The 23,707-nt window shown below is 39.5% G+C and overlaps 2 protein-coding genes across 4 annotated transcripts; one reads left to right on the forward strand and one right to left on the reverse strand.

The window, feature by feature from the left end:
• The first annotated feature begins 57 nt into the window (after positions 1–57).
• srpra (SRP receptor subunit alpha) lies at positions 58–9,256 on the forward strand. Its single transcript, XM_041994388.1, has 15 exons — positions 58–136; positions 255–406; positions 704–787; positions 901–1,064; positions 3,611–3,771; positions 3,855–4,017; positions 4,101–4,251; positions 4,334–4,452; positions 4,575–4,696; positions 4,781–4,867; positions 5,748–5,920; positions 7,070–7,283; positions 7,387–7,550; positions 7,867–7,965; positions 8,133–9,256. The coding sequence occupies exons 2-15, from the start codon at positions 284–286 to the stop codon at positions 8,259–8,261; spliced, it is 1,953 nt and encodes a 650-aa protein (XP_041850322.1). The 5' UTR covers positions 58–136; positions 255–283; the 3' UTR covers positions 8,262–9,256.
• Positions 9,257–9,397: 141 nt separating this feature from the next.
• On the reverse strand, positions 9,398–22,695 carry fam118b (family with sequence similarity 118 member B). 3 transcript variants are annotated; one of them, XM_041994390.1, is made up of 7 exons: positions 22,122–22,695; positions 21,433–21,522; positions 20,940–21,249; positions 11,977–12,204; positions 11,115–11,243; positions 10,690–10,890; positions 9,398–10,427 (listed from the first exon to the last, which is right to left on the reverse strand). In XM_041994390.1, exons 2-7 carry the CDS (start codon positions 21,513–21,515, stop codon positions 10,296–10,298), a joined length of 1,083 nt encoding a protein of 360 aa, XP_041850324.1. In that variant the 5' UTR covers positions 21,516–21,522; positions 22,122–22,695; the 3' UTR covers positions 9,398–10,295. The 3 variants fall into 3 exon arrangements, with proteins under 3 accessions (XP_041850324.1, XP_041850323.1, XP_041850325.1); XM_041994389.1 differs by having other exon boundaries at positions 10,593–10,890; positions 22,122–22,694; XM_041994391.1 differs by having other exon boundaries at positions 9,399–10,427; positions 10,593–10,890; positions 20,940–21,192; positions 22,122–22,693.
• Positions 22,696–23,707: the final 1,012 nt, after the last annotated feature.

Genomic DNA, 23,707 nt, shown 5'->3' on the forward strand with positions numbered 1-23,707 from the left:
GCGCAAGCGCTGAAAAAAAAGTCCGGAAGAAGAATGCGTCACTTCCTGTTATAGCATCTGACGTGTCTAAAACAGTTTACCACCGGTGTTAGATTTATACTCGTGGGCTATTTAATATTTGTTGACTTATCATCTGGTATGATTTTCTTATTTTTATTATTATGGATATTTTCACATTTTTTATAATGTCAGTTGTATATGGCAATGTTTTGTTCAATATTTTATTTTTGGGTATATGTGTGTATGTTTATTAGAAAAAAAATTCCAGATACGTGGTGACAAGATGCTGGATTTCTTCACCATCTTCAGCAAAGGGGGGATAGTGTTGTGGTGTTTTCAGGGAGCCGGGGTCACTGAATCTTTCACGGGGCCAGTCAACGCTTTAATCCGCTCAGTGATCCTTCAGGTGAGCTGCGCAGACAGTTTAACTGTTGGGGAATAGTGTCTCAGTTTTTGAAACTGATCGGACAGCTAATGCTAAGCTAGTGCTAACGGGTAGCAAACACCAGCTTATTGCGTAATGCTGGTAATTAAACGAACTCCTTTCAGAGTTCTGGATAAGTAGAAACTGAGATATGTGTAAAGTTTTTTATTACAGCCTTTCCTGTTGCCACGTTTTTAAGTAAACACAGAGAGATAGCATTAGCAATAACATGTTTAGTTTCCTGTTTACATGTCGTCGGTGTATTTCGTTACGTTACAGGAGCGAAGTGGGAACAATTCGTTTACTCATGAGGCTCTGAGTTTAAAATACAAGCTGGACAATGAATTTGAGTTGATTTTTGTGGTAAGTCTCTAAACTGCACATTGTAGTAACTTGAACAAAACATAATCTGTGATCAGTATTTACCATTATAATAATTTTTGATGAGCATCATTATTGTCCCCATCTCTTTCTAGGTGGGTTTTCAAAAGATCCTGACACTGACATATGTGGACAAGTTTATAGATGATGTCCAGCTTCACTTTAGGGATCGTTACAAGAATGAGCTGGAGCAAAAGGGGGCTTTGAAGCTTCTGAACAACAGTTTTGAATTTGAGGATGTCTTCACAATGCTTCTGAGGTAAAGACAAAGTTTAACTCTGGAGTGTGATTTCTTTATTACTTAATAACAACTACACAATGGTACGTTATAATTCTGGACAGTGGATACTGCACTTTCAATCATATCTTACATATTTGTAAATATGTTGATTGATCTTGTACTTCCCAACTGGATAGATTGCTCCAGCCAGCTACACATCAGGTTGATGTGAAGATATAACCTGGCATCTTTACAATTGCTACAGGTTAATTAATTTTGCTGCACCACAGCAAATGCAAAAAAAAAATAAGTCTTGCTTTGTCACAAAAACTATGGCATACATTTTTTTGTGCTTATTTCTGCATCAAAAGATGGGAAAGCAAAATACATTTGGTTAATTCTATCCACACAGGCCATTGACAGTAGCAAAAACTCTTAACGGTCTTGTTTACACCAGGTATAAACATGCATTTTGGAAATCTGATCACAAGTGGATAGCAGGGGGCTTTGTTCAGTCTGTGTTTACAGTAGTTTTAAGTCGTATGACCACAGTCATGAAACAATCCCTCCCTCCGTGGTTGGATTGTTGTTGCAACAGACTCAACAGGGTAATCTTGACATCTTTGTCTCAGCAGCACGTTTTTGGTTCATCCTGGGGCATCCCATGTTTGTTCCTAGAGGAGGTTTGTAATCCTTCTAGTGAATTCAGTCTAATCCTGACTGAGGCATCCTCCCAAATGGGTGTGCCCAAAAAACATCCTGAGGAAAGCACCCAGGAGCAAGGTTTCAGTTGTTCAGATTTATTCATCACTCACAGAAAACTAACTGCTTCCTGTTTCTGTCCATTTCTGTTCAGTGAAGCGCCAAAGCTTTGATAAAAGCTTTGATTTGTGTTGTGTAGTTTGCCGGTCTTCATGCCTTGCAGGGATGAGGCTATTCCGAAAATTTTCCTGTCAATACAATACCATTAGTTTTATAGTACTTTTTATCGATATCAATATTAAAATGATAAAAAAAAAATTAAACTACAGATTATTGAAATTTATTAAATGGAAAATACAAAAAATATACATGTAAAAGCAATATAAGTATAATAAAACGTAATGCAGAATAACCTGCATTAAACCAATACAATATCAAAGAACTTCATCATTAGCATTAGCAGCATCATCATGACACCTAATTGGCTACACTTTATGGGCTTTGCATGTAGTTGTATCAGCAAAGTGGTATCTTGATATTCAAAAAAGTATCGAATCTGATATTTTGACTGGTTGATATCCAAGTATGGATTCCATATGTACGCCCATCCCTAATTCCCAGCCGAAATTTTAAATCAACACTCATATTTCTGCTCCTAAAAACTGCTGTTTGTACTCAGTGGGCAGAGCAGTCTCCAGTGTTTCAGATTTTTGTTTATGGAAACTTGTTTAGAATAAAATCAGCAGGGTATAAAAGTTTTATTTTGCATGGGTCTTAAATCGGAGGAGGTCCACTTACGGGGTCAGAATCTTAATTCATTAACTTCTCTCATGTCACATTCCTAACAAAGTCTGTTAAAATGTTAAATACTGCCGTTGATGTAACTCAGGCAACTTATGTGGATGTTTGATTCTACAATAATCCATTTTTTTATACTGCTTAGTCCAAATCAGGGACAAGGGGAAGCTGGAGCCTATCCCAGCAATTAGCAGGCGAGAGACAAACAGCCACTTCATTCAGTCACACTCACTTCTAGGGAGAATTTAGAGCGATCAATTAACCCAACATGCATGTCTTTGGATGGTGAAAGGAACCAGAGAGAACCAACGCACACACAGGGAGAACACACGAACTCCACACAGGAAGGCCACTGTTCGAACCTCCCCCCAGTCGAGGTTCAAACCAGTGACCTTCTTGCTGTGAGGCTGTGCAGCCATCTACAATAATTATCTACAATAATACGTATAGTGCAACTTTAAGGATAGCTGCTGTTGTCCTTCCATCACACAGAGTTAATTGTCTGTGATGCAGCTTGTGTGTGACTGGATTGTGGACATGCATGTGGAGACGTCTTGACCCAGTATGAACCTACCAGATTCATCAGGTCATCTGGATCTGGTCTCTTATCAGTTCCCAGAGTCAAAACCAGAAGCTGCATTCAGCTTCTATGCTCTACATGTGGGGGACAAACTCCCAGGAAGCCTCAGATCAGCTGAAACGCTGGGATGAAGACCCACCTGTTCACTGCTGCATTTGAATAGGTCTCTTATTTAAATCTAAATCTGCACTTTTAAGTTTAAAATAAAATTTTAAAACTTGATCATGTTTTTTATCAAATGTTCTTTCTTCTTCCTTTATCTTTTATTTTTAATTATGCCTATGTTTTAATGTCTCTGTAAAGCACCTTGAATCACCCTGTTGTTGAACTGTGCTATACAAATAAGCTTGCTTTGCCTTGCATGTTAATGCCAGGTGTAAATAGACCAAATCTTTCAAAAGGGATGCTCTTTTATTTAGTTAAAAAAATGGGGCAAATCTATGAGACTAAAGCTAATTTTTCATTGTCCTGCCCATGCTGACTAACATCAACTGTTTATTACAAGAGAGGCGGAGCAGAGCAGTAAAACTCGAAGCCCCGCCCAAATGCGCTCCTATAAGGAGTCTGAGAAATCCCAAAAAACTGTGAAGTCGATGATTGAGACGAAGGGTGGGGACAAGGGGAAGGAACAGGGTGGCAAGAAGAATAAAAATGCCAAAAAAGAGGGTAAGTGTTACTGGTTAAACTAAAATAATTTATTAAAATGTCTTGTTTTTGATCTCAGACCATTTACAATTGATGTGTTACAGCTCCTCCACCTGAGCCTCCCAAAGTAGATCAAAGCAAAGCCTCATCCTCTGGCCCGAAGATGGTTGGTAATGGCAACCAGGGCTTGACTCCTGAGGAGCTCATGCAAAAGAGGAGAGAGGAATTCGTACGCAAGCGGATGGGGGTGACTGCTGAAAAACCAAGGTAAGGCAGCTGGTTTCATTTACTTACCTGATGCAAGAACAGAACAATTATTCTTATGCAGTATTGTGGTGCTTTGCTCACAGTAAGTCCCCAAAGCCTCAAAAGCCAAGAGAGAAACAGAAACGCATCTGGGACAACGGTGGTAGCAGCAGCAAGGACCTGGACTACAGTGCTAGGAATGGTGATGGTTCTCCTAATGATAACGAACAGAACCCGGAAGCACAAATTGACCTGGTATGTACACCTTCTACCCCACTGCTAAAGAAGTTTAGTTTTAGTTTAATAATGTAAAAGTAAGAGTTTGGATATGTTTCAGGGAATGCAGCTAAGTTCCATGAAGGGAGATCTGCAGTCTGTGGACTATGAGTCCAGTGCCGAAGAAGACATGGAAGAGGAAAATGAAGGAGTGGTTGTCAGCGAAACAAGCAAGATAAGGTAGCAAAGTGTTTTTTTTTTTTTTTGTGTGTGTGTGTGTGTGTCTTTTAATATATAATTTCATGATTTTTTTATTTTTATCTCAATTGTAAGATTTCCCAATTTTTATTTGTTTCTCTTAGCTCTAAAAAGGGTGGTGGTTTTGGGGGGATGTTTGGGATGCTGAAGGGCCTGGTGGGCTCCAAGAGTCTGTCTCGGGAAGACATGGAGCCAGTGTTGGACAAGATGAGGGACCACCTCATCGGTATGATTTCATGCCTCTTTCAGTCGCTGCTCTAAATTTGCTGCATGTGTCTGCTCATCAACGCTCTTCTTTATGATTCTTTAGCAAAGAATGTAGCGGCCGACATTGCCTCCCAGCTGTGTGACTCTGTTGCCAAAAAACTGGAGGGCAAAGTCATGGGCACATTCACCAGTAAGTACACCTTCACAAATATTTAACATGCCCAAAATGAGTATTGATCTCTGCTCTCTCTATCTCAGATTGCTTTAAGGATTAGTGTGCATATTCTCTGCCTTGTCTTCTTCTGAGAGCATCAATCTACCTGCTGGGAAGAGTAATGTGATTACTGTAATGCATTTGTGCAAACGCTAGTTGAGTAATTGCCAAGCAAATGGATTTAAATATGATCTTCCCCTTAGATTCATATACAAAGAATGCATTTAAAGGGCTGCTCAGTCCAGATTTATGTATGAAATGATAAACATCTTACACAGTTGTTCCTGCAATGCCATATTGTTGATGTTTAATGTTATTAGCCCTAACTCCACCCATATTGTGGATAGCAGATAGCCGGGAAACACTTCATGTTCCCCAAGCTTGTAATTTTATAAATGCAGCTTATTTTGAAAATGTTAAAGATTGTCTTATGATTGTAGAAGGCTTTGAGATTTTATTTTGGTACAAGTGTTTACCAATACAAGCATGCAATCAAATTTTATTCTTTGCATACAAAATCTGCATATTCAGGTATCTGCTAATGAGAATCATGAATATTGTTTCATTGCACCGTAGATTAAATAATCTTGAATTAACTATAATTAAATCAGGAAGGACTTTAAAATGTGTAGTTTCCTTACAGTTTAGTAACATTTTAGTCAAGAGCTTTTTTGTCTAAATTTAATAGATTTGAGGTTGTCTTGTTCAATTTTACACTCAGTAAAAGATAAGCCATTTCTGAACTTGATGTCATTGTAATCATATTTTGTAACGTATGTAAGTGGCACTAGAGTACTTAGTAATGTATAAAGCATTAGTCAGTCCCTGACTAAGCTTTTTCTGTATGTGTGTGTAGCTGTGGCCTCAACAGTAAAGCAGGCCCTGCAAGACTCCCTAGTGCAGATCCTGCAACCCAAGCGCCGAGTGGATATTTTGAGAGATGTCATGGAGGCACAGAACCAACGCAGGCCATTTGTCATCACATTTTGTGGTGTGAATGGAGTTGGGAAGTCCACCAACCTGGCAAAGGTGAGATTAAAGTATAGTTGTATTTGTACAATCAGACCACTATGGATGAGAAATGTTATCAAGTGAGTGTGTGCTTTTAGCTCAGGGTTTTAAACTTTGGGCCAAAATACACAGTTTATGCACATTGTACAGCAGGTGTAAGTAACTGCACTGGGGGGGGGGGGGGGAGCAGCAGAGCAGGGAGAGTTCAGCATCCTGACAACCTGGTGGACGAAGCTGACCCTCAGACTGCTGGTTCTAGCCCGCAGGCTCCACAGTCTCCTTCCTGATGCCAGCAGGCTGAAGAAGCTGTGTGACGGGTGGGTGGGGTCTCTTGAGATGCAGATGGCTTTACAAGTGAGGCGAGAGGTGTAGATGTTTTGCAGGGTGGGGAGAAAGGGACCGGCAATCTTCTCGGCTGTTCTCATGATGCTTTGAAAGGTCTTCTGCAGGATGTGGAGCAGACGCAGTACCACACGGTGATGCCACTGGTCAGGACACTCTCGATGGTGCCTCTGTAGAAGGTGCACATGATGGGGGCCGGGATTCTAGCATTCCTCAGTTTGAGGACGAAGTAGAGGCGCTGGTTGGCTTTCATCACCAGTGTTGTGGTGTTGATGGTCCAGGAGAGGTCCTTTGTGACGTGCCTACCCAGGAATTTGGTGCTGCTCACTCTCTCCACCGTAGCACCAATGATGGTCAGAGGTGCATGCTGGGGGCGCGTTCTCGTGAATAGCTGTGTATATAATGCACTCACAAGTTCAGTACCATGTGAAGTACAGATAATGGAAGTTAGAGCTGTTTAACTGCATACATTTTTAGGTGGATACATCAATAAATCCTATCACATAACCAAACGAATAACATTTATATAATAGAATTTATCAAATAAAACAATATAACACATCAGAATGCTGTAGCCCTAAGCCCTAAGATGTACACAAAGCTGTGTCAAGATATCCATTAAGAATATCCTAATACAAAGCTTTGGTTAAAGTAAACCAGCTAGGTTTCTACCATGAATAAGCCCCATCTTTGACACCACCTCATAAACGCTGCACCTCCTGTTTGGCTCAAGGCAACCGACTGACATGATCTTGTTTCCTATTTGAATTTTGAGCCCAACTCTGTTCCTCATGTTGAAGTAAACTTCTCTCTGTCTTGGTCCAGATCTCTTACTGGCTGATAGAGAATGGTTTCACGGTGCTGATTGCAGCCTGTGACACTTTTCGCGCCGGAGCAGTGGAGCAGCTGCGCACTCATCAGCGCCGCCTGAACTCTCTACACCCCCCTGAGAAGCACGGAGGACGGCCTGTAGTCCAGCTCTATGAGAAGGGCTACGGAAAAGATGCAGCTGGAATTGCTATGGAGGCTATTGCCTATGGTAATAGAATGCTGCTACACTACCAATGTCCTCCTTCTAAACCTTTTTCCATTAACGATCATACAACATTATCACATTAACTGTCCATGTTTGTTTCCTGTAGCACGCAACCAGGCCTTCGACGTTGTGCTGGTGGACACTGCTGGGCGGATGCAGGACAACGCCCCCCTAATGACAGCTCTGGCTAAATTAATTGCAGTCAACATGCCTGATCTGGTGCTGTTTGTTGGGGAGGCTCTGGTTGGCAATGAAGCTGTTGACCAGCTGGTAAGATCACTGAGGAAAAAAAAACAAACTCCTGAGCCTGAGTATTTTAGTGGGGATGAAATTTATTTAGATCCAGATCACCCACCAGATATTATTACTGAGGGATATGGTTTTCAGTTGATTCAACAGTCCAGCAGAGGGCAGCATTGCTCCACAGATCTGGTATTTAGTCAAACAGACACCGTGTTTACACAGATGTGTTCCCTTTCCTCCACACTCCACTTAGCATGTCTACAAAGCAAAGAGTCTCATACATTTTAACTCTGCCCTCATCAGATTTCACCTGAATGATTCAGGTTCTGTCTTTTGTCCACAGGTGAAGTTTAATCAGGCTCTGGCAGATCACTCCATGTCTGACAAGCCTCGCCTCATTGATGGAATTGTTCTCACTAAGTTTGACACCATTGATGATAAGGTATGCTTTTTTTTTTTTTTTTTTAACACACTTTATTGTCTGAGCTATCCAACTCTGGACTCAAAAAAGATGGTGATGCTATTTATGATTAGTTCCTTGCTGCTACCAGTTATAATTTCCACTTGGAAAGCCAATAGCACTCATGCGTCATCCTTCCTCTGTTGCAGGTCGGCGCTGCCATCTCCATGACTTACATCACAGGTCAGCCCATTGTGTTTGTGGGCACAGGACAGACCTACAATGACCTGCGCAGCCTAAACGCCCGCGCAGTGGTCAGTGCCCTGATGAAGGCTTAGGAACAGCTGCATGTTCCTCAGTTTATTCATCATTTTCCAGGAGGCCAACAGTATCTTTGCCTCGCTGCCATGAGATGTCCCAGTCCTGCTAGTCTGCCTGTTCGTGCTCCTGTCCCGCCCATCCACCTCAGCATCAAACGAATAAACTCATGTCAAACACAGGACTTTATTCTTCCAGTACAGGACAGATGGGCACCTCGTCTGCCAGTACGTTTTCCAGTAAACCCAGAGGAGCCTCCCTTTGCATTCTTTTTACACTTTTGGGCCAAATTGGAAAGAACCTCAGATTAGCTTGAGTTGTAAAACAGTGAAATTGCCTCCCAACGACATTTTAGCCGGACCTGGGCCGAGTCATCAGTTTGCTGGTTTACACAGTGAAGACTTCAGCATTTTGTTTTTCAGTTTACACCTCATGTAAATGAGGTCACCTGTTACCGAGGAAAGTTTAGTGACCATAGTGCCTCTATGTCATCCCTGAACTTACGCTATCATTAAATAGATGGTTACCCGTAAAGACCACCCCTTTGGTTTACATTCAACATTTATCATCACAAATGAAAAAAAACTGTAAAAGTGAAAAAAAAAAAAACAGTATGAGAGCTTATCTTCTGAACACAGCAACGATTGCGCATTGGTTTAATTTGGACGGACCCATTTTAACTCCGCTTCCAGAGCTCCTCACCCAACCAACCCTACAGCTCATTTTTTATCAAAACGTTATCCTTTAGCTCACCAATGCAAAGTGAAGAATATTTTGTAATTTTTTTTGTTCTGTCAGGGTGCCCGTAGATTCAAGTCTACTCTGTATGTGGCCCTTCTATTTATTTTCCATTTTGATTTATTCTTTATTTCTAAAAGGAAATAAGTTTTAAGGATCTTTAGTCCCCTTTGAATTGTGGTAGTGCAATACAAGAGAATCGAGGGTTATACTAAAGATTTGAACTAATTTGAGAATGTAAACATTTCTAATTAAAGCTGCTATGTGCAAAGACGAATTGTAAAGTGAAGCTTGTTTTGTAATATGCTACAGATGCACATGGGGAGTATCGATGCAACAAAATGCCACATAATGGTCATTATTAGACATGCAAACATGACAGTAGGACAAATGGGATACCAAAAGATTTTATTTGAAAATATTTATAAATACTACACAAACAAGAAAACACATGCAAGTATTAAAAATACAAAAACACACTTAGAAAGAACATTTTCTTTTTAGCGCAGGAGTGGCAAAGCAATTGCAACTGGCAGGGAACTGCTCTGCTATAAAAACGCACTCTCCTGAGCTTAAATTGAACATGAACTACTTTAGCCCCCACGATTGAGAATTATTCCCACCCATTCCTTTCCAAGCATTAATATGCAAATTATCCCAGTTACAGGGCTGAGCACGACATATCCAATTCATCAACACCATTTGCAGTCAGGAGCATGTGGTGTGTCGTCGCTTGCCGCTAGAACAGGATTTGTAGATCAAGGTGATACATTAAAATCTGCTTTCTTTGTACTGTGTGCCTTAATCTAAGCAGCAATCCTGTCAAGTTGAAATGAAAACATACCATTCACTCTTCTTCATACATGAAACTGGCATTTTCAGCTTTGTAAACACTCAGCTTTCTGCTATGTTTAAGCACAGAGGAGGGGGTCTGAGGTTGAGTAATGACAGACAGCTAAAACTTATCCCGTTTAAATAAGAACTAAATTTAAATGGAATAAAGTGGGTGAGAATTAATGACTTTTGAGTCATGAGTTTTTAGGGGACCCCATGGACACCCAAGTCAACTCAATAAAACCAGACTGAATACCACTCTGAACTAGTCTCAGCAGAGCTGGAGAGAAAAAGACTGATCCCAACCAGGTGACAGTACAGAATAATTAGCAAATAAAAATTCAAATAAAATGACTTCACTGAAAAGTTGAAAGTTGTGTATTTGTGTGAATGTTTCCATCTGTGAAAATCAACAACAGGCCTGGATTTTCTATCTACCGGCATGCAGTGAGAGAACAGTCTTGGCTGGACAGGGTTTTGTGTTATTCTGCAAATGTCCATTGCAAGTGGCCTCTTCTCAAAGTCAAAGAGAAGCATTTAGTTCTAACCCTGAAGGAGGCTTTTTTGTGCGTTAAATCCATTCTGCTGTTCTTCCTCCTTTTGTGAGGGTGACCCTGTGGACAAAAATTTAAAATAACTTGAAAGACACCATCCTTCTAAAATAATCCCAATATTTGTGGTGAGTAAATTGTATTAGTTAAGTACCTTTCAAAACGTACTAAACTACAAATTTGAGCTAACAAACTGAAATTTGCCCTACTGGTTTTCATCATCCTTACCCCAGTCGTTGGTGGAAACATCCCGGTTGCAAATCTCATTGGCCAGCCTCTCAAAGTACTCAGGCAGGTCAGCGTACTCATCACCGTAGGAGATTACCTTGATGCCCTTGTCCAGCATGTTGTCACGCAGCTTCTTGAATTCACCAACATCCTCCCGCCGCACAAGCATGAAGTGCTCCAGGTCTGACTTGTGTTTGACCGCCTCCAGGAACAAAGCCTGGAAGGTTGTGTCGTCTACTGTGCGTCCACAGCCAAGAAACACAAAGGATTTGGTCTCATACAGCTTCTGGATCTCACGCTGGTAAAAACACCATTAAGTATGTGTTATCCTCAAACAACAAACCTCTTTGGATAACAAGAGGCACGTTAGCAGAATTTTATAAGAACTGTACTCCAGTGTAGGATCCTATTATAAGTTATTCTTTACTAAGTTAGAACATGTACTAGAAATGTACTACTAGATCAGAGAAGTTATGGAATAAATAAATTAAATTTAAAAAAATGAACATTGTTAATACTCACCATAACCTCAGTGTTCCGTAGTACATTCTGGTAGCCAGCAGGGTGCAGTACAATACCACTAGGGTTGGTGTAAACACCGTGGATATGCAGAACACTTAACCTCCGTTTCTCCTGAGCCCACTCCAAAACCTAGACACACACACACACACACACACTTTTAACAGTTCATTGCACAAAATCCTGTTCTGGCAGGGTAAGGAGTAAAACCACTGAGCGGCAATGAGAGGATATTAGGGCTGATGGAAATGAGGCATAAATACCAGAACTGATCGGCAAAGAAATAGCTCTCGTTCAGGTCGGTTCTCGCAAATTTAAAAAAAAAAAAAAAAGTTCAAGCTGGATTTAAGTTAAGCGGAACATAAATGACACGACTGGACGATAGATTTAATGAAGAACCTATTCAGCTCCACCTTAATCCAAAAGCAAATATTGTTTAATCTATGACATTTCCTCTATCTGCCAGACACAAAAGGATCTTTTATTGTAGAACATTATCTGGGTTTCTCCTAAAGCAGCAAACAGGGAACTTTACTAACAGGACATCTCCTAAATGTTACTCTGACAGTGCAATTTGTGAGTTCAACCACATACTCAAAGGAAAAGCTACTGTTTAGAGTTATCTATGGTACATGCAATCCTCTCTATTAAGAGAACTGAGAGAGAACAGTGCATAATAGAGCTTTCACCCAGAAAACAAGCAAGTGTCCACATCAGCACATGTTTTAGTGACCTTTGCACCTGTGTGAAAAAGAACAAAAAAAAAAAAAAAATAACAACAACAAAAAAAGAAAAAACAGCTGACTGCATGTATTGTGTCAGGATAGATCAATCAATGTCCTTGCAGAATGCAAGCAGTGTTTACCTTCTTCTCATCTGTCAGGTCTAGAGACTCCAGTTTTGTGCCCTGGTGGGCTGCGTAGATCTCCAACAGGTTGTCGAAGTTGGTGGTGAGGACCAGCGCACCGCTCTCCATTAACTGCAGCACTGAGCGCAGCAGATGTTTTCCGGCATGCTCCATCTTGCACTCCAAATCATCAAATACTTCGTACAGACAGTCTTTGAAGAATGTGGATCGCACATTTCCAGTTCTCTATAAAACATTACAAGAAAAGCAGTTTTCAGAAGAGAAACTACACAATTTTTGCGAGTGCACATATAAGTTGTGCTCCATTTAATTTATTTTCCAGGCAACTCTTCTGTAGGTCTGATATCTCAATCTAAATTTATGGTTATGATGATGAGTTATGGTGACATTTATGCAAAAAATACCCAAAGGCTTTTTACAGTACTTGAAAACTTCACTGTAAAGCAAGGTGATATCTACTTTTTATAGAGACAAAATTCTTAGCTAAACAACTAAATTTACTGTCGAAGCTGGCGTGTTTGACTTGTTTGAACATGAATATAATTACTGTATTTGCTGCCGTGTAAGTACAGTATGATAAAAAGACAAGAATATGAGAAAAATGCTCAAAACCCATTGGTAAAATTACAGCAGCTTTGAAGTCAACTTTCACAAATCCACAATAAGAAGCCGTTTAAGGGAACTGGCTTATGATACCATGTGACCTGACCGTGCGTGCATCAAGTTTCTTAAAATAAAAAGTATGCGCTTGAGCTAAAGATGAGCAACAGCTGAATGTTTACAAGCAAATCAGGTTGTCTAGAGCAAATTCATCTAAACAGGATTTTTAATTATGGTGCTGAAGAACATAACTGCTTAATATGCAATAATCATGCAGTGATGCACACAAGCACTGCAGCTTGGTGAATGTGTTTGAATATGGCTTACTTTCTTTTGTTTAAAAACATGCCTTATACTGACTTTTCCTGGCTCCTCCCTTGACAGGAATTTCACCTCTACTTGCATCTTGGTTGGGATATACGAGTATTTTCCAGTTTGCAAAACATCTGCATGACAGCAACGTCATATGCATCTGTGTCAAGCACTCTGTGATCATGTCCTCAGCTCTTCAGGCACAAACTCATACCGCCTCAGTCTGCTAAGAGATAATGGGCTGTGACTGCACAGATTAATTCTCAGCCTTACCTGGATGAGCACAGAAGAAAAAAGGCAGGGAGAGACAGCTAAGAATAGCAAAAGCTAGTGTAAAGATGCAGTGACCAAGGTCATCCAAGAAAGGACTCTGCTGACTTTCAGATTACAGCTCTAATGGGCTAAACAGCAGGAATCCTTTCCACAGGAAGAAGCTCATTATCCACATCTAGTGTATACAGCACCTATCCTGATCACCATGTCCTTGAACCATCTCAGAACTTATGCAATGTCCCTGCTACATGCTGCTAATGTCCCTGTAAACAGCTCTGCTACTATATACCCATCCTAAATGAATAAATTGTGTTCCCTCCACATAGCAGCAGCACCACTTATCTATTTCCACAGTTATTTTAGTTATTTCACACTGATAATTTCAGTAGCATTATCAATGCATGATAATGAGTCTTAGATGTATTAATTTTTTAATAATCTATTTCAACAAGTATGCATTAAAAGTCAAACTTAAGACTAAATATATCAACATCACTAGAAGGCTGAATGTTTTCTTACTTGCTCGAAGTAAGCAACAACAATCAGTTCTTTTGTGATTAGTCCTACTGTTGCCAAGATTTGAAAGAAATTGTGACAAAAGCAGTCTGAGATTTTCACTTGAGATTACCCTCATTACTTCTGCTGAACCTCATTACAGACAACAGTAAACCTGCTGATACATAAATCCATTAAAAGTGGGTTAAACTCTAAGGCGACTGTTCCTGGAATTAACCAAGCAGAAGGCAGCTTCACACCCTTGCATTTATTAGCATTCCCAAAACATGTATTTATTTATTTATTTTATAATGGGGGTCGCAGTTTAGTGGAATAAGCAGGGCAAAGCTAGTAAAAAGTGGGTTGGATTTAGGATTGAATTTTTTCTGTCTCAGGGCAACATTGTTATTCACACCTGGTGAAACTCACTAGCCGGGTTTCTATTCACTAGCAAAGCAAATCTGAAACGATCTTGTTAAAAGCCATGAAGAAGAAAAAGTGAACCAGAGAAGTGGTTGTAATTCAGTAGATGAAGTAGTTATTCTGACTGGAAACAAACTTTAGGAGGGAAAACAACTGTGATGGCCTTTCACAAGGGTAAATTTGAAAGAGAGCTCCTTCTTCTTCTGGTATATCAAATGTAGGAAGGTGCTTCTCTGTCAGGGGAGACAGTTGTGTGCTGGCTCACAAATTGCTGAGTCATGACATTTTAAGTTGTGCCAGGTCAGATGTGATTTACCCTGGCAAAGCTTAACGTTATTTCCATTCCAACTACCTTAGTGAAAATACATGTTTATATATATATATATAACACACAGTACCAGTTTGGACACACCTTCTCATCCAAACTATAAAGGAACACTTATGGAAATATGTATTAAACAAAAAAATATCTTGAAAAAAACTAGATTTTAGATTCTTCACAGCAGCCATCTTTTGCTTTGATGACAGCTTGGCACGTTCTTGACATTCTGTCAATCAGCTTCATGAGGTAGTCACCTGGAATGGTTTTCCATTAACAGGTGTGCATTGTCGAGAGTTCATTTCTGGGATTTCTTCCCTTCTTAATGTGTTTGAGACCATCAGTTCTGTTGTGCAGAGGTAGGGTTTCTACAAAGGTCTAAGCCAGGGCCACTATCCAGCAGGTTTTCCATGTATCCCTGCTTCAACACACCTGAATCAAATTAAATGGATCTAACAGCCAATCAAGTTCTGCACAATGACTCATTGATTTGAGTCAGTTGTGTTGAAGCAAGGATACAAGAAAAACCTGCTGGATTGTGATCCTCGTAGGATCGAACTCAATAGCCCTGGTCTACACAATGAATAACTCTGCTTGACCTCTGTTGTGATCCAAATTATAGCAAGGACCACTCAACTAAGTAAAGAGAAATGACAGTCTGTCATTACTTTAGGACATGCAGGTCAGTCCATCAGGAAAATTTCAAGAACTTTGAAGGTATTCTCAAGTGCAGCTGCAAAAAACCATGAGTTACCTCTGCTGCAGAAGAAAAGTTCATCAGTCACCAGTCTCAAAAACCGCAAATTAGCAGGACCACAGATCAGAGCCTACATAAATGCTTCACAGTATTCAAGAAGGAGATGCATCTCAACATCAACTGTTCATAGGAATCAACCCTCTCATGGTCGAATTGCCACAAAGAAGCCACTTCTGAGAAAGAACAAGAAGAAGAAGACTTATTATACAAGAAACACAAGAAATGGACATTCGACTAGTGGAAATCTGTCTTCTGGTCTGATGAGTCCAAATTTGAGATTTTTGATTCCACTTGCCATGTCTGCGTAAGACACCAAAAAAATGGTTTCTTCATGTGTGGTTCCCACCATAAAGCATGGAGGAGGAGGAGTGATGGTATGGGGGTGCTTTGCTGGTGACACTGTTGGCTTTATTCAACATCCAAGGCACACTTAAGCAGCATGGCTACCACAGCAATCTGCAGCAATATGCCATCCCTTCTGGTTTGCGCTTAGTGGGACCATCATTATTTTACAACAGGACAATGATCCCAAACACACCTCCAGGCTGTGTAAGGGCTATTTGAACAAGAAAGAGAGTGATGGAGTGCTGTATCAGATGACATGGCCTCAACAATTATAGTTTGGGATGAGTTGGATGGCAGAGTGAATGCAAATCAGCCAAAAGGTGCTCAGCACCTCTGGGAACTCCTTCAAGACTGTTGGAAAACCATTCCAAGTGACTACCTCATAAAGCTGATTGACAGAATGCCAAGAGTGTGCCAAGCTGTCATCAAAGCAAAAGGTGGCTACTTTAAAGAATCTAAAATATAATTCTGGTTTATTTAACATTTTTTGTTTACTACATAATTCCATATGTAACCTTCATAGTCTGGATGTGGTTAGTTTTAATCTACAACATACAAAAAAAAAAAGGAAAGACCATTCAATGAGAATGTGTGTCCAAACTTTTGACTAGTACTGTAATATAAATATACTATCTTCCAAATGGAAATATGGCTACTGGCTACCAGAGGACAGTAAAACTGATTCCTCATGTGAAAAATATCTGCACGAGTTCTGTGAATGGAGTGGTGGATGGCATGCTAACATCCTCTACTGTAACTCACTATGTTTAGATGGAGCTGCAAATCTAAATGAAAATTCTGGGCCAGGGGGGTGGTGCTGGATGTTTTTTTCCTCAGACCTGCTGTGCTAGACGGTGCTATGTCTGTAGCCAACGAGAGTGGACTGTGGATTGAAATAAACACGATGGATAAAGCCATAAAAGCGCTGTTTGTTCCCTTTGTTCCAACAGGCTGAGGCCTGAAACAAAGCGTGTTTTATCAATGTCAAAGGTGCGATGAGACATGACTAACACAGGAGGCAAACGGTATTAAGACTCCCATCTGCCAGCTCTGCTCCAGACCAGACTGGTTTCAGTAGTAAGAGGACTCAGTCATATGTAAATCTCCACCCCAAAATTCATTTGTAATGATCCCACTGTTTTAAAGATGCATAAATTCATTGGAAAAAAAATGCACATTTTTCTCACAAACTGTATAAAGAAACTACTAAAGAGCCTTTTCCTCTATTGTCTCAAAAAGACCCTGTAAAACTTTCAGAGGCTCCATGTAAACATCTTGTTAGGACCATGTGGTTAGACAGCAGGAATTTACAGGCAGTTTGGATGACCTAACTTTATAGATTCAGAATACAAAAAAAAATTCTCTTCCTCTTCATCACCTGTGAGATTTTTTTTTAACCTGACTTACTCAATACTCCACTTGTTTATATTGTTCTGTCGAATGTTTAACTGTAAGTTTACCTCCCACACTGTTACATGGTGTAACAAAATCTGTTGTTGGAGGCTGAACTGGGAATGTTACTGGGCCAGAGAAAGTCTACTATCTGATTGCATGCAAATCTATCAAAATAATAGTATGAAGTAAAGTCTCTACTGGACATTTGACTTTGTTTGTAGGAAAAACTTAATGAGACATTTATACTTCAGAGTAGGGAGTGACTCTTGCATAAACCCAGGAAGTCATACTTAATTTATTTTCATTTCTGCTTTTCAACATAGAAGTTATTATCTTAAACAACAGGAACAAAGTATATATCAAATTAAATGCGTGAGGCATTTCAAAAGTGGCACTACTTCACTTTTTCCTAGTGTGGGCGCTGTATTTGTGGGCCAAAGCAATAATTTACCCTACAATCCAAAGACTTGTAAAGACTTTCAGTTTACAAAAAAAGCATATTATTAGAATAAGAATAAAATATTTAAAAATGTTTTTTGGACCCTCTCTATAAGAAATATTCAGAAACTTTCTGAAAGTTGCTTGGAAGTGATTGGGTTTATAAATCACACCACCATGAGTGTCCCACTGTGAATGTGGTGGAGTTGGATGGTATAACCAAACACTTCAGCCATCACATGTGACACCACATGCGAATGGATTAAAAAATCAAAGTCATTCCTTCAAACCCACAACTTATCCACTAAATGATCTGAAGAAACCATCTGTGGCAGAGCTTTCACTTAGACTTCATTTGCGTAGCATAACAAAGGTCACACGTTTTCTATGATTGATTGCAGAAAATAAATATTGGTCATAAGGCAATATAGAGATTTTCAAATATATTAAGAGTTTTTCACAGGCAATGTAGAAGAAGGGAATATAATTTATATTGAGATAGATTGTTTTGAGTTAAAGGTATCTTTTATTTTTACATTTTGCCCAATTGTCTTTTGTTATGGTCATTGAAAAGTATTTTCTTTCATTTTGTTTTAGTTGCATTTTATTTAATATACAGCAACTTTATTTTAAGTTAACTGTTTTAATGCACATGCTGATCCTTAATAAAAGAGCGTTTAGCAAGACTGTAAATTAGAACTGTCTCTTTGAAAAATCATATCCAGATATATATATCGTATATCAAGTTCATATTGCACAGCCCTAATTGGACAGCTAAATATAATGATTTTATTATCGCTGAAAGGTTGCTGTCGACCCACTTTTGTTAAAGAATCCTAACAATACTTAAAATTGAGTTAGAATTTTGTTGGTCTTATTAATTTCACAGAGGATTAAAGCAACATTATTAACTTGGCTTTAGTCAGGTTGTGAGATTAATATGTTGAGTAGCTAAGCAAGCAATTTGCTAACAATAGCTACTAAGCAATAAGGTGTTTAGCTAACAAAAGCAACTAAATCTCCATATATACCCATGTCACTCTACAAATATATTCACTGAGGGCCTTATAATCTATGACAACACTCATAAGATATTAGTTTATAAGGTTTATAATCTCCTCTTGTACAGGAGAGATAACATTGTGGACATGGGCTGTAGTGTCTTACACAAAAATATGGGCAACTCCAGAAGGGCTGGATGGTCTAAATCCACCTTCCTGCATACTGTACCAAGAGGCTGCTCCACTTCCAGCCCAGGGTAGAAGTATGTAGCCTCCCCATCTTTATCTAATCTCAGCTTCAGCTTCAAATCAAGATGATTTCATTGTATCTTGGAGACATTTTTTTTCCTTTCATCTTTTGCATGACAATCTCTCCTCAGTAGTTATATAGTTCAGTGGAAAAAGAAATTAGATAACAATGCTCTACCAGTACTTAGTTTAACATTCTTTATTCAGGCTATACAGTGTGTGCAGAATTATTAGGCAAGTGAGTATTTTGATCACATCATCCTCTTTATGTGTGTTGTTCTACTCCAACCAGTACAGGCTTGAAAGCCTACTACCAATTAAGCATGTGGTGTGCATCTCTGTAATGAGAAGGGGTGTGGTCTGATGACATCAACACCCTATATCAGGTGTGCATAATTATTAGGCAACTTCCATTCCTTTGGCAAAATGGGTCAGAAGAGAGATTTGACAGACTCTGAAAAGTCAAAAATAGTGCGATGTCTTGCAGAGGGATGCAGCTCTCTTAAAACTGCCAAGCTCTTGAGGCATGATCATCGAACAATCAAGCGTTTCACTCAAAATAGTCAACAGGGTCGCAAGAAGCGTGTTGAAAAAACAAGGTACAAAATAACTGCCCATGAACTGAGGAAAATCAAGCGTGAAGCTGCCAAGATGCCATTGGCCACCAGTTTTGCCATATTTCAGAGCTGCAACATCACTGGAGTGCCAAGAAGCACAAAGTGTGCAAAACTCAGGGACATGGCCAAGGTAAGGAAGGCTGAAAAACGACCACCACTGAACAAGACACACAAGATAAAACGTCAAGACTGGGCCAAGAAAGATCATAAGACTGATTTTTCTAAGGTTTTATGGACTGATGAAATGAGAGTGAGTCTTGATGGGCCAGATGGATGGGCCCGTGGCTGGATCAGTAAAGGGCAGAGAGCTCCACTCCGACTCAGACGCCAGCAAGGTGGAGGTGGGATACTGGTATGGGCTGGTATCATCAAAGATGAGATTGTGGGACCTTTTCGGGTTGAGGATGGAGTCAAGCTCAACTCCCAGTCCTACTGCCAGTTTCTGGAAGACACCTTCTTCAAGCAGTGGTACAGGAAGAAGTCAGCATCGTTCAAGAAAAACATGATTTCCATGCAGGACAATGCTCCATCACACGCATCCAAGTACTCCACTGCGTGGCTGGCCAGAAAAGGTCTAAAAGAAGAAAAAATAATGACATGGCCTCCTTGTTCACCTGATCTTAACCCCATAGAGAACCTGTGGTCCCTCATCAAATGTGAGATCTACAGGGAGGGAAAACAGTACACCTCTCTGAACAGTGTCTGGGAGGCTGTGGTTGCTGCTGCACGCAATGTTGATCGTGAACAGATCAAGACACTGACAGAATCTATGGATGGCAGGCTTTTGAGTGTCCTCGCAAAGAAAGGTGGTTATATTGGTCACTGATTTGTTTTTGTTTTGTTTTTGAATGCCAGAAATGTATATTTGTAAATTTTGAGTTGTTATATTGGTTTCCCTGATGAAAATAAATAAGTGAAATGGGTATATATTTGGTTTTTGTTAAGTTGCCTAATAATTATGCACAGTAATAGTCACCTGCAAACACAGAAATATCCTCCTAAGATACTAAAACTAAAAAAGCCCCACTCCAACTTCCAAAAATATTCTGCTTTGATATTTATGAGTCTTTTGTGTTCATTGCGAACATAGTTGTTGTTCTATAATAAAATTAATCCTTGCCTAATAATTCTGCACAGCCTGTAGAATCCAACTTGTAATTTGTACAATTTAATTCTTATTTTCACTAAAAATACTAACTTTGGTTAAAGTGCCCCACAGAAGCAGGAGTCAGAAAAATCGTTTGCAATGAAAAAGAGCTGGAAATTTACAGCAATGTGAAACAGGAAGAGCTGTAATGTCTTTCTATGGAATTTTGAACAAACCATGTCACAGTCATTTAATGAGAACCAGGGAAGAAGGCCAAGTTAAAAAGTTGAATATTATTATTGTTATAGAGATGAAGATTATATTAGGAAAAATAAAATCACTTCAGTGAAGGTTTTTGCACTGTATACACTGCAAAAATGCTGTTAGCTTTAAGAGGTCAAGCATACCTCTCTTCAATGGGATGTCTTTTATTTCTTTTTTTTAATGCACTTAGTTATATCATGGACCTTAGAGGTCTTTAAAGAGGCTAAGATGTCTTGATGTTACACTGTGAAAGGTGTGGCTAAATGTTTCTAGCTCACTGTTAAGGACGCAAAAGTGAGCTGGTTTGTGTGACTTTTTTTTTGTACTGCAGCACAGCAGTTTAGTAAAGAGATTAAATGGGAAAAAAAGGCTCAAAAAGTCTTACCGGGGAAAGTTTCTGAATGAGGTCATGGGCCACATGCACCAAATTCTTGTCTTCCTGCATGTGCTTCTGGAAACGCCGACTCTCCTCCTCCTCTAGAAGGTCAAAGTCATTGGCTGCATCAAGCAAGGCCTGGATGAGGCCTTTCCAGGAGCGGAGTGCAGGGACCTGAGGAGCCACTGCAGAGCTTACCCCTGTGCCAATCACCAGGACAAGCTCAGGGGCTCGCTTGGTCTTCAGGCTAGGCAGCAGTTTCCTTTGGGGAAGGCAGAGATTGAGTGATGATTGTTCCAAAGACGGTGCTTCCCAAATCCTTTCGACAGCATGAAGGTTAAACAAACTGTTTTCAGGCATGCTAGCATGCAAAGTAAAAACTAAAACCTACCTTTATTTAGGACTGGCAAAAATGATAAGAAAAACAATAATTTAATCACACATTGCATGGGAAGCAATAGTCATGGGGTTCAACTGACTCCAAGGCAGCATCTGAATTTACCTGGGCTTTTTAGCATTTGAGTCTGCATCCTGAGAATCAGCTGCAGGTCGCTTCTCAGTTTTCACAGCTACAACAGAGGCCATTCAGCACCTGAAAGAAAAACATGACCAACTATTTCTGAGGGATTTGGTTTATTAACATAAACAACAGGGTGTAGGACTTAACACACCAATTCTGCATACTTGAAATTGTCACAAGCATCTGATTGCTGTAATTTGTTTAGCACTACAATCTCATCAGAAAGGAAATTATCGCTGGTACAAAGAAACACATTCAGGTCAAATGCTTCCCCTTGTCTTAGAGGTAATACTTAACTCATTTCCTTCTAGCAACTCACTTTAATGACACATGCTGCTTGGCAATTAAAGGAGGAGAAAAAACTTTTGGTCGCTAAAAACAACCTCACTGTTGTATTTCTGAAAATCAAATACCAAGGGACAGGGTTTTATTTAAAAGCTATATTTAAAATATTTTTGGACTTTTTGTAGCTCCAAAGTGAGCCATATATGAAGTTTACACATTAACATTATGAACCCAGATTACTCAACTTAATTTCTGAGGAGACAATGCCAGCAGAAATGACTCAGTAACAAGTTAACACACGTGATATTACATACAATAGTGTTTAAACTTTACTTCCACAGCCGATAAGCATGTGCAACTTAACCTATTACTGTTAGCTTACTTACCTTGGCACAGGTAAGGCAGGGCGCCCGTGTTTACTTAAAGTGAATATCCTTTGATAATGAAGTCGGCGAAACTCGGCTCTGTTTAATTCGGTTTCACTATAAATATTTTGGAAATTGGTCAGACTAAGGGTCTTTGAGCTTTTTGACAGTGCTGATGCTAACCCGATAACTTTACGTCAGACTCTGGACAGTGAGTGATGATGAATCACCAAAGACAGGCATACGAGCCTCGACTAATGCGCAACAAGCTAGCGATTCGCTAACGTTAAGGTTGTTTTTTTTTACTTTAAGCTAACTTGTTTCCAAGATTGTTAACAAAAAGAAATGGTCTCGGTATTGCTGGTCATGCTGATAGAATCATTAGCGGCATGTATCCGCCATTAGCTAGTCTTTTAAACTAATATGCTGTGATTTAACTTCTCCAGAGAACCGCTATGCATCAGAAAGAATGTCGACCCCTGCTGCTGTTATATAGCCATTCAGCACATTGGACGTAAGTTAAAGTTTGGAGAAACCGTTGAAGTCGCCGCCTGCGGTGATGTGCGTCGGATTTTTGGTGCATTCGCGTGCAGTACGAACACCTGATGTTGTTCTGGCATGATACATTTGGCTCGTAGCCTGCTATACCAGACCTATCAAATAATTCACCCCTTTAATTTGTATTCAGTAAAACTGAAAAATTATTATAATTAAGACCAACTACAACACCGACTCGACTTGTTTCATGACCTTAAATCCCTTCACAACTCTGAAGGCGATAGTTACTTATTAAACCATGTGTAATTATTTAGGACTTCAAATGATAATGATAACATTATTGTTATCCTTCCCATTACCCTCTCACTGCTATGCAAAATATATCATTACAATTTTATTTTTAACAAGACGTTAACATACCTCAGCATTTTAAAGCCTGGCACGAAATATTTACACAGTACATTTGAAAGCAGCAAAATCCCGACCTTTTATGGCTATGATACAAAGTGATGGGTACATCCAAGTGTTTACTTCATCTGGAATTCATGCGGCTAACATATTTATTGCGCAGATTCTAGAAACAGTGTCACGTAACTTTGCCTTTTATCAATTAGATGTCTGCAGAGTTAATCTAAATTAAGATCACTGCTTCATGATTAGACAATATTTTAAAGAAACAGAATCAAAGTTTGTGTCCGCAAACTTTCTATTTCTTTAGGTTTAAGAATGAATCAATATTTTTTTGTGTAATTAGGTTAAATGACATGCTGTTTTATTTAGGCTGACGGTCACTGATAACAGCATGGAGTTTCCTAGATGGCCTGTATCCACCATACAACATCCTTGTCAGTTCTTACGTTTATCTAAAGCAGGACCACGTCAGCAGCTTAACTTCTGGTAAAACTACTATTACAATGCCATCTCCTGGTTAAGATGAAAAACTGCACTCAGATGTATTCAGGCTAAAATAGAAGTTTAAAATTGGACATCCTTTAGAAGTTTGCCCAGCTTTTGTTTTCTCAAAAGTCACAAAAATATTTACATAAAAATACTGATGCTCTTTTGTCAAGTCCTATTTGATTATTAATACTGAGATATATTGCACTCTT

The sequence above is a fragment of the Melanotaenia boesemani genome, chromosome 9 (assembly GCF_017639745.1).
Source record: "Melanotaenia boesemani isolate fMelBoe1 chromosome 9, fMelBoe1.pri, whole genome shotgun sequence".
NCBI classification, from domain to species: domain Eukaryota; kingdom Metazoa; phylum Chordata; class Actinopteri; order Atheriniformes; family Melanotaeniidae; genus Melanotaenia; species Melanotaenia boesemani.

Coding starts and splice junctions, on each gene's coding strand:
- fam118b (XM_041994389.1), bottom strand. CDS start 21,515: ATGGCCTCTGTTGTAGCTGTGAAAACTGAGAAGCGACCTGCAGCTGAT. Junction 11,244..11,976: donor ACCTGACAGATGAGAAGAAG/GTAAACACTGCT, acceptor GTGTGTGTCTAG/GTTTTGGAGTGGGCTCAGGA. Junction 10,891..11,114: donor TACGGAACACTGAGGTTATG/GTGAGTATTAAC, acceptor TGTTTTTACCAG/CGTGAGATCCAGAAGCTGTA.
- srpra (XM_041994388.1), top strand. CDS start 284: ATGCTGGATTTCTTCACCATCTTCAGCAAAGGGGGGATAGTGTTGTGG. Junction 3,772..3,854: donor TAAAAATGCCAAAAAAGAGG/GTAAGTGTTACT, acceptor GATGTGTTACAG/CTCCTCCACCTGAGCCTCCC. Junction 4,697..4,780: donor GATGAGGGACCACCTCATCG/GTATGATTTCAT, acceptor ATGATTCTTTAG/CAAAGAATGTAGCGGCCGAC.